The 10,394-nt window shown below is 42.8% G+C and overlaps 1 protein-coding gene and 1 long non-coding RNA gene across 3 annotated transcripts in view; one reads left to right on the forward strand and one right to left on the reverse strand.

Moving 5' to 3' along the window:
* Positions 1–3,078: 3,078 nt before the first annotated feature.
* LOC118495235 overlaps positions 3,079–10,394 on the forward strand; it is a 12,012-nt gene continuing 4,696 nt past the window's right edge. Inside the window, exons 1-2 of the long non-coding RNA XR_004897553.1 lie at positions 3,079–3,199; positions 7,996–8,001. This is a non-coding gene — a long non-coding RNA (uncharacterized LOC118495235). The remainder of the gene's footprint in view (positions 3,200–7,995; positions 8,002–10,394) is intronic.
* pmepa1 (prostate transmembrane protein, androgen induced 1) overlaps positions 3,717–10,394 on the reverse strand; it is a 52,420-nt gene continuing 45,742 nt past the window's right edge. For both annotated transcript variants that reach the window (XM_031301367.2, XM_031301368.2), the window contains exons 2-5: positions 10,228–10,382; positions 7,255–7,308; positions 6,818–7,173; positions 3,717–5,408 (exon numbers count right to left, since the gene is read on the reverse strand). In XM_031301367.2, coding sequence (XP_031157227.1) covers positions 5,096–5,408; positions 6,818–7,173; positions 7,255–7,308; positions 10,228–10,382 — 878 coding nt within the window. In that variant the 3' untranslated portion in view covers positions 3,717–5,095. The remainder of the gene's footprint in view (positions 5,409–6,817; positions 7,174–7,254; positions 7,309–10,227; positions 10,383–10,394) is intronic.

The following is a 10,394-nucleotide window of genomic DNA, read 5'->3' on the forward strand; positions in this document are numbered from 1 at the left end:
ACACACAGACACTCTGCTCTGGGAAAAAAGACCCAGTCAGCTGACTTTACAACAACATCTTGCTGTAACGCTGCCTTCACGCTGGCTTAAAGCAGAGAGAAATGTGTGACCAGTTCAGACAGATACAGATAATTACTGGCTTGGACACATTTTAGTAGACGGAAACCTGATCGCTTTCATATGTCAACAATAGTTTATGTGGATTTGGCTTAACCGACTCCACTGAGCTGTCTCAGTTATTGTGCTTTACCACAACATATCAGAACAGAAAACTGGACTACAACTGTTGGTATCTCCTCTCTGCATGTAAACACACCAGTGTGTGTGTGTGTGTCTCTGTGTGTGTGTGTCTGTGTCTCTGTGTGTGTGTGTCTGTGTCTCTGTGTGTGTCTCTGTGTGTGTGTCTCTGTCTCTCTGTATGTGTGTTTGTTTCTCTGTGTATGTGTGTCTCTGTGTGTTTGTTTCTGTGTGTGTGTGTGTGTCTCTCTGTGTGTGTGTCTCTGTCTCTCTGTATGTGTGTGTTTGTTTCTCTGTGTATGTGTGTCTCTGTGTGTGTGTGTGTGTGTGTGTGTGTCTCTGTGGTGTGTGTCTCTGTGTGTGTGTGTGTCTCTGTGTGTGTGTGTGTGTGTCTCTGTGTGTGTGTCTGTCTGTGTGTATCAGCAGCACATGTATACGGGTTTCCCCTGTGTGAGTACATGTGTGACTTGTGTTTCCACCGAGCCTCTGAAGGAGTTTCCCGTCCTCTCTCCTCTCTGTCTTGTATTTTTATCGTCAGCCAGCGCAGGTTTCCCTGAAGCGAGAGATTGATCCTACACTCACTGTTTTACTTCTCATCCACCGTACTGTCGAGACCTTCCTTTAAATAGTTTGTACTGTGATGCCCTGATCAGAGCCTGTCCAGTCTTCTCAGACCCATTGCTAACCCTCCAGGGACAAGTATATAATACTAATGGAGGGAAAGAGGAAGGGAACAGAAAGGTGGGAAAGGAACGGGAAGAGAGGGTCAATAAGTTATCTACACTGGGACCGGGCACATAATCTCATTCAGAGGTCAAAGGGAATTCATATTTTGATTGATCCACTCATCACTCCTTTGGCTGCTTTGGGTCAAGAGATTAATTAACGTGATTAAAATCAGATATGCTGACATGGCAGATCAACATAGGGACAAAGAGAGAAAGAGAGACAGGTGAATCGCAAATAAATGACTTGATTATTTGTCTTTTTATGTATCACAGAAGTTTAAGGCAGGATTCATTTTGAGGGCTTGTTGATGCTTAAGTCCCAGAGCTAAGCATCTGTTTCAGAACGCCTGTTTTTGAAGACTGTATTTCCAAAATCCTTCTTAATCTCCACAGATCTGATGAGATCTAGATGATCCGGTTTGCTGCACGTTTTAAACTGGCATTTCTGGTTACCATCCGTGTTTGGATTAAGAAACAGGGTTGCAACTTCAGAAACAAGTTAAAAATCGTTTCAATAGTTCAGCAGACTAAATAATGTTGTGTCCATGCTGATAGCTAGCTGACTCTTGAAGGATTCTGGAAATAAGTTAAAAACAAGTGTTGTTAAAGGACCTTGTGCTCCCTTAAATATCACCGGGGATTTATCTTTCAGACGAACCGATGCTTAGCTCGGGGACTCAGATCAACAGTGACACACGAGAAAGAAAAGAGTATTTAAGGATTCAAAATAAAAGATTTTTTTGGCCTTTTGACTCTCTTCCAGTAGCAGTTAGATTTTTAAGTTGCATGTGTCAGCTGGAAGCGGCATGTCTTGGCATGTGCGACTTCAGACGTAATGATTTCTGATCATTTTTAAGATGAAAAGCGCTCAACATGACATCATGACTTCACGTAAACATACACGCCCACTTTCCTAAAGCCAAGTGGCGTGTTATCTGTACGCATTTTCAACTATCTGCGTGTATGTCTACGCTGGATGGCAGTCTGCAACGTCACAGCGTAAACATACATACTACGTGTGGGCTTAGGAAAAGAAGAAACGTGGAAAGAAAACATTGGAATACAGAAGTACATGCCACTGGCACGTGTCACATGACACTTAAAACTCTAACTCCCTCTCCTCAGGCTCCAAAGTTGATTCAGCTTCGGGGGTTTTGGCTGCGGTTTGGTCCGGTCCCTGTGGAGGGCGCTGTTGCATAAAGACTGGACACTAAAGGGCACATCACATCAGTACAGACTCAGCTGGCGAACCTCCGACCCCGGTTAGAAGAGCAGAGGTTCCACCAACACTTTTCAGACGAGAAGCAACTAAAAGACAAAAAAACCACCAACGTCTGCATGTTGTAATCTAAGCTACAGCTCCACGCTCTCAAAGAGACGACAGAAGACGAGTTGCTATTAACACTCGTGTCACTTTTCAACACTTCGGTGTGTCTAGTTTACGACAACCCATCTCGTGCTGCGTTCAACGCACAAAGAGTTGTGCTCTAAAAGTTACAAACTCCACCACGGGGAGGAGAGGTAAGAAATAATTAAAAATATATATTTTTAAAAGTCCGTCATTACTCCGGCTGGGTATCAAACCTCTATAATAGTATATATAGTATAGTTATATATATATATATATATAACTTTATTTACAGACTCAAGGTCCAGAATAGTACACATAACATATTAATAATAATGTTATGGTGCCGACAGAAATGTGAGTATCAAAAACTGTCACATTCATAATCGTATTCACTCATTCTCTGATAAGATAGTTCCTGATTTAAATAAAAGTTTTGCCAAATTAAAACTGTATTTTTATTTAGCCAATGAACACATTTTAACATTTGAGAAATTAAAAGTCTTGCAGAAAAACACATCTATGTTTCTCACAGTAATGTTGGTACTGGTACTGAAACTAGTTAGTGGTACTAGTACTGTAGAACTTGATAGTACTGAAGAACTTAGAGACGATACCCAGCCCGGCCCGGTAAATCAACGACTCCAGGTAGTCAGGTTAGAATTTGTTTTCCAGTTGAAGGACATTTAAAGTTTTGGAGCACAACTCTTTGCATCTTTTAAAAGTGCGGCTCTAAAGGTTGGGGAATCTAAACTACAATATTAAAGGGTTCTACCGTAGTTTTTAAGTTTTTCCGGCTGCCGCTGGCTGACAGAAGATTGTTGTCTCTTTCCTGGTGCAGTAAAGTGCTCAGAGATGCCTGCAACAGCGGGGATTGTGTGTGTGTGTGTGTGTGTGTGTGAAACTGGAGGTGTGTGACCAAAAATGCTGGTCTAATGTGTGCATGTATGTGTGTGTGGCCACAGCAGTGCACAGTCAGCGTATCACTCATTTAGGGCCTGTAGGGCGACCTGGCTTCCTTCCTCAGTAGTGCACTACAAAGGGGACGTTAGGCGTCGCTGGGTCTGCATTGTTTCTCTCTCTTTTCACTCAATGAACAAAACTTTTGACATTTAAATAAAATAACACACAGCAGGATTACAAGCTAACTCTACATTCTACTTTACTCTACTCTTACATTACACATTGTCGTGATTGGTTCAGACATTTGTTGCATGTGACAAAGATCTGATCAACGTGAGCAAACTCGTATGTGCTTGGCTTGTTTTGGTCGAGGTAGCGACAGCCAGTTTTGGGATTGGCTAACGATTCGGCCAATAGGATGAGAAAGAGCTACAAGCAGAGTTTCTGATTGGGCCTACAGGTTTAAATACTGACTTGTGGTTGGCTCGCAGGAAGGACTCGGACATTTGCATAAGTGAGGGATTTGTTTTTTTTTATATCAATGGCACAGTAATGGTAGATCCGAGTCCGTTGAACCCAAGTCAGAATCTGCCCATGATAAGTTTTGGTGATACTGGCTGCTGTGCACTGAGCTGGGTCCGACCCTCTGGTAAGTTCCTGTGGTTTTTAGGTCTCCCGTTATGTGTACGCCTCAATAGACAGAGCTCCTCCACAATAAAGGTCTCTCCCACACACTCCATCTGCGCATACTAAAAAATAGTGCAATTCTTTTCAGCAATTATATAAATAACTCTAAATTCGTGCTTTTAATTTCGCTCTCGATGTGTGTATATATACTCAAAATGTAATACATGCCAACATGTATGTAGCAAAATGTTCAACGTGAAAGTTGGCACCCCAACAGATTAATGATGTTTCTTTTTCTAAAAACTAGACAACATATAAAAACACAAAAAAACAACATCTTTACTCATAAGAATCTATCAAGTTTAGAAAAATACCCCTACTTTCTCCGTTTTCTCTCTCATCAATCATATTGTTTCTGTGGTGAAGAGTTTTGAACTTTGTGCAAACCTTCTTTAGAAAACTAAAACTTAAAAAGGATTTTAGCGACAACTCCTGCATCGGTTGGTCGATATAAGGCAGAAGGATTAGCTCGAGCACTGTGCTCCGACTGGTAAGCTAGTTTAAGATACTGTAACTAAATGTCTTTGTGGAAGTGTAGCCCAACGCGCTGACGTGTCCCGGTGACCCAGCTAACGCCCGATGCAGGAGCCACTGCCAACGTTGGTTACTAAGCAGTTGTGATCTTGAAACCGAACTAAATGACGTCAAAGCAGCGAGGGGGGTTATCAATAGAAAACAAAACCTGGAAGAAAACAACAAGATTGCAACATTTCGCCATTTGCCTGGATAGAAAGATTTTTTGTAAGCGCGAAAAAGACGAACAAACAAACGTTCAAAAGTTCTATAGAAACAAACAGAACGAGTAAATATGTATAATGAATGAAGACTAGTTTAGATCAGTCTAATGGAGGGGGGTGATGTGGAGTTGTTTAAGGGAAGGAGGAGGCTTATCTCCACCCTTCCCTTTGCACCTTCTGCCCTCCATCTCTGACATCATCGGTTCATCTGACGTGCTCCTCGGACAGGAAATGCTTCTTCAGTCCTAGCCCGATCCGTGAAGTGGGGAAACTGTGAAACTGACCACATGTCAGCTACAACTACAACTAACGAGAATCAGCCCTTAAACCATTCAGAGTGGATTTCTACCATTCACCAGGCTGTTCCTCATTGGCTACTGACCACATGCCAGGTGGCGAGCAGACAAAAAATCCTGTTTTTCCCCCCGCAGGCTAGGAATAAGGAAGCAGTACTGTCACACCTGCTGAGGCTTCTGGGATTTCTCCTTCGTGTTCCTTGCATTCCTGTTGTCCACACTTCCTTGCTGCTGAGGTGGAGGTCGGAGCAGGCCGTGTATGAATGAGGACGGGGGTGCTAGCGAGGACGATACAGTCCGATGGTTGTGGCTGGGGGTCAGGGATGTCGGGTGGTAGTAGTGCCCGATCACCTCGCTGTAGGTCGGGGGAGCTCCTTCTACTCGAGAGCCCTGCTTCTGATGCCGGGACAAGGCCTCCTGGGCTTCTAACACACTGACGCCTGAATGGACGCTCGGAGGAGGGGCCTGCAGACTGGAAACAGAACAACAGGGTCCCAAATCAGACTGATGGGAGCAGAACAACAAGGGTCAGAATTAGAGATTTTCCAATACCGATACCAGTATTGGTATCGGCTCTGATACTGCCTAAAACGCTGATATCAGTATCTGGAAGTACTGGAGTTAATGCACCGATCTGATACCACGTAATAAAGCCCTAAAGAAAATCTACATTAAAGTAGTTTATTTATGTTATTTTTCTGTTATAACTGACTGTCAAACTGCAGAATAAAAGAAAGTTCTGGGGCGTTCATTGTTTAAGTTTGTTCATGTTTCACAAAAACTTTTAACCTGAGCCAGACCGACAACAAAGATAGAAATCATATCACATCCATACAGAGATAGTAGTATACAGCTGTTATACATCATATCATCATACAGAGATAGTAGTATACAGCTGTTATACATCATATCATCATACAGAGATAGTAGTATACAGCTGTTATACATCATATCATCATACAGAGATAGTAGTATACAGCTGTTATACATCATATCATCATACAGAGATAGTAGTATACAGCTGGTAAAACATAATAAAATATATGACACACTGGTATCGGATCAGTACTCGGTATCGGCCGATACTCAAGTTCAGGTATCAGAATCGGTATCGGGAAGCAAAAAATGGTATCGGACCATCTCTAATCAGAATAATGAGGAACGGGCAGACTGTAGGGATTACGAAGAAAGGTAGGGCTAACACATCAAGATGTTCAGGGCCAAAGCTAACGATTACTTTCATTGACGATAAATCTGTCTATTATTTTCTCGATGGTGGAAGAGGTTGATCAGTGTTTCCCAAAGCCCAAGAGGACGTCCTCTAATGTCTTGTTTTGACCACAACTCAAAGATATTCAGTTTACTGTCACAGAGGAGAGAAGAAACTTGAAGATATTTGCATGTAAAGAGCTGGAATCACTTACACGGTACCTACACCAATAGCCCGTTTCCACCGCAGGAACCCAGGAACCATTTTAGGAACTCAGAAACCTTACTTGCGTTTTGACCGAAGGAACTAACGTTTGAATTGAGTTCCTCAGCCATAGTGCCTAGCTTCAGTCCATGCTCTGGGGGTTAGTACTTTCTAATGGCACAGGACTATTGAGGCAGAATTTGAAGTCGCTGATGGCCTGTGCGGCTGCTACAACCTTTGTACGGCTTCGTTCACACAGTAAGCAAACACTGCTCGCAACTAGAATCAATATCAGGATGAGGAACGTTAGGACTAAGATTATATATAGTTTGACTTCCCAATAGGTCTGTAAGGAGGGAGATAAAGAAAGAGAGCGTGTAAAAAAAACTACACAAGAGAAACGTAGGGTCATGGATAGTCATGGAGTGACTTCAAACACAACAAATGACTGACAACTTAATTGTTACCTGGCCTGCAGACAGGAGCTGGATGGGTTGAGGGAGTGGGAGTCGAACACTGTTCGGTTGGGCGGTGCTCTGACCGACTCGCGGTTCAGCTCCATCTGTTGCTCTGGGTCTCGTAGCTGCAGGGTGCAGAGGCCCTGGTACGGCGGGGGCTCCTCTCCGTCCGAGAGGCAGATGGTGGGGGGAAGATCGATGAGACTCTGGGGCAGGTAGGGATATGTCGGCTGGAAGCGACTCGGGGCGTATGTGTTCTGGAAGCGCTGGGACTGGAGCGGAGGCTGGGGCTGGGACTGGGGCTCCCGCTGAAGGTAGGACGAGGGGACCCCTCTGTCTGGAGGCCGGGGGTTATACACCTGGTGCTGTGGTGAAGAATGACATCAGATTACTGCTGTGCCACCCTTTGTAACATTAAATTTAGCTGTTTAGGTTTCTTCACTCACCTCATTAAGACCACTGGTTGTCCCTGTCGCCTCAGAAGACCACAGACCTGCCTCCTGAGAGAGAGAGAGAGAGAGAGAGAGAGAGAGAGAGAGAGAGAGAGAGAGAGAGAGAGAGAGAGAGAGAGAGAGACAGAGAGAGACAGAGAGAGAGACAGAGAGAGAGAGAGAGAGAGAGAGACAGAGGGAGAGACAGAGAGAGAGAGAGAGACAGAGAGAGAGAGAGACAGAGAGAGAGACAGAGAGAGAGAGAGAGAGAGAGAGAGAGAGAGAGAGAGAGAGAGAGAGAGAGAGAGAGAGAGAGACAGAGAGAGGGAGGGAGAGAGAGAGAGAGAGACAGAGAGAAAAAGAGAGAGAGAGAGAGAGAGAGAGACAGAGAGAGGGAGGGAGAGAGAGAGAGAGAGACAGAGAGAAAAAGAGAGAGAGAGAGAGAGAGAGCATCTCTTTGAGTTGATCTATTGAGCAATTTCATTTTGATTTAAACCCATTTACCAAAGGTATCACACGTGTCTTTAGTACTATCCATACCTGTGATACTGTACTGTATATCATGTGAATTAAGCTGATGTAAATCAAACTGACAAAGAGAGACAGAGAGCAGCAGTATGAGTATGTATGTACAGCAACAACAGCATACTATATAGTGTTTTATGTGTGGTTGAGTCTCTACTATACACTACGTCTGATACGTACTTCTTGTGCTTGTGCATCCTGCATACAATCTCTTCTCCCACCTTCCATCAGGGAGACGTTTGCAGAGCATCCCAACGCGCACAACACGTTTTAGGGATAGTTTTTACCCCCCCACCCCCAGGTAGTAAAGTTAATGAATGATAGCACAACAGGAAGGAGGGCTGTGGTCTGAATTTAGTCACTTATGTATATTGTGCTTGGATATTCCTAGATGTTTTAAATGTTATTATGTTTTTAAAATTGTTATTATTGACTGGTGCTGAGAGAGTGCCAAGGCACATTGTATTGCTGTGGTACTTCGTACTAATTTGCATATGACAATAAACATGAACTTGAACTTGTACTTTAGAAATTAACATTTCAAAAATACATTTATTGCATGCTTTAGTTTGTTGTGTTGTATGTTGCACTGTAGGGCAACTGTGTCTGTTAAAAGCACGTTTTAAAATCAAGCAAACTCAGTGTGGTATTGACATTTGTTAAGCACTACATACATAAACTACATACATATAACATAGCACGTGCATGGAACTCAGCTCTGTTGTGCTTTTCTTTGATTACATTGTTGTCCACTAGAGGGCTCCGCTGATGAACAAACTCATTTCTACGGTGCCTTTTTGAAAGATTCCCATCTTTTCGTAAAGTATTGTCTTTATGTCTCAGTGAATCTTGTAGCTGCCTACATGAGGCTGGCTCTTAATGTAGTATCTTCACATCTGAATACTGAAAATGTAACATTTCATCAATTGTTTGTTTAATTCATAGTCTTGTTCAGAGGGTTGAGAAATGCACACTTTGTTATTGTCTTTGCATTGTTGCAAATTACTTTTTGCTGCTGTAATGACCCAATTTCCCCACGCAGATTAATAAAGTTTCATCTAGTTAACAACCATATTAACATTAAGGACTCTGTGGTGGGAAACTGCTGGCTCCTATACGTTCCCCATCAGTCTCCATGGACCTACAACTGACTTGATAATACATGGAGTAACAAACTTAATGATCTCTTCCCCAGAAGGAATACACACACTGATTTGAAATCCGCTGTGTCTTGATGCCTCACAGTGAGAAGACAAAAGCAGCCTTTTACTTCTGTAAAAAAAATTTTGGAAGGAACTTTTCCAACTTTTGTGCAGGTTTTGTGTTCTCTGGCGACAGTTTTCCTAACTGTCTGCCTGCGTGTCTGACTGACTGTATGTGTGTCAGTGTGTCTGTCTGCTAATCCAAATTAACTAGGACAATGACTCCCCTGAGCTTATCAGAAGCTCTATGTGTGTGTGTGTGTGTGTGTGTGTGTGTGTGTGTGTGTGTGTGTGTGTGTGTGTGTAGTTCCAGTCTACAAGTAAGATATGAGTAAAGGATGACGCACACACATACACACACACACACACACACACACACACAGACACACCAGTGGTTAAGTAGCAGGTGATTTACGGAGCACAAGTGCAGTCATATGTTTGTAGAAGCCTGATGTGTAAGTCACTGTGTGTGTGTGTGTGTGTGTGTGTGTGTGTGTGTGTGTGTGTGTGTGTGTGTGTGTGTTTCTTGAAATAGTCGTTGCGAGCTGCTGTGGCCCTTAATGAAGAAATGAATGAGTGTGTTAGCGTTAGCCTGCAGGAGGGTTTAATCACCGGATCATATGCTGTCACTCAGCGCTCCTGGTTCTGTCCTCACTGTGACTCAACTACTGCACACACAGCTCATTCTGTTTCTACACTGATGTTTGAGTATATTGTTAAGTATGTTCGGCTGCTCGTAATTAAATTCATAATTCAAATGTTTTTATTTTCCTGCATTCATGTTTTTGTGCTGCTGTATGTAATGCTCTCCATTTGCATCACATGATTAAACATCCTGCTTTATGTTTTTGTGACTCAAAAATATCTACTATGAAAGCTTGTTGCTTTCAGTAAAAATGACCCACTTTTTCTAAAGGAATTCATATATTTCACCTTAACTTAGCAGCTATTTCTTTGTCATTATTAAGCCACTATTTTATTCTAGAGTAACCAAAGCTATGCAATCTATGCAAAATATGCATCTTAAATAATCAGGCAGCTGGCTGGTCAAACTAACTCACTTAAAGACAAATCTAATCTGATTCCCTCAAGAAGAACTTTGAAGGCAGCAAGTTGCAATATTAACACACATATAAGTAAGCAAGTGTTTCCTATGCAATATGCTTTTTTGTGTTTTAACATTTACTTGTTCAATTCATTATTTATTTGAATACAATGTATACAAGCATCATGACACACTGGGTGTAAATGTTAGACTTACGTTGGCCAATGGCAGGTGTCTCCTGCGTGCAGGGGCGTGTCTGGAGAGGAGGGAGCGTGCTGATAGGCGGTAGTGGTTCAGCAGACAGGTGATGACCACCACCATCACCATCATCACCACCACGATCACCAGGATCTGGACGAACTCCAGCTGGGCTACAACAACAC

This window comes from Sander lucioperca, chromosome 6 (assembly GCF_008315115.2).
Source record: "Sander lucioperca isolate FBNREF2018 chromosome 6, SLUC_FBN_1.2, whole genome shotgun sequence".
In the NCBI taxonomy this organism is placed as follows: domain Eukaryota; kingdom Metazoa; phylum Chordata; class Actinopteri; order Perciformes; family Percidae; genus Sander; species Sander lucioperca.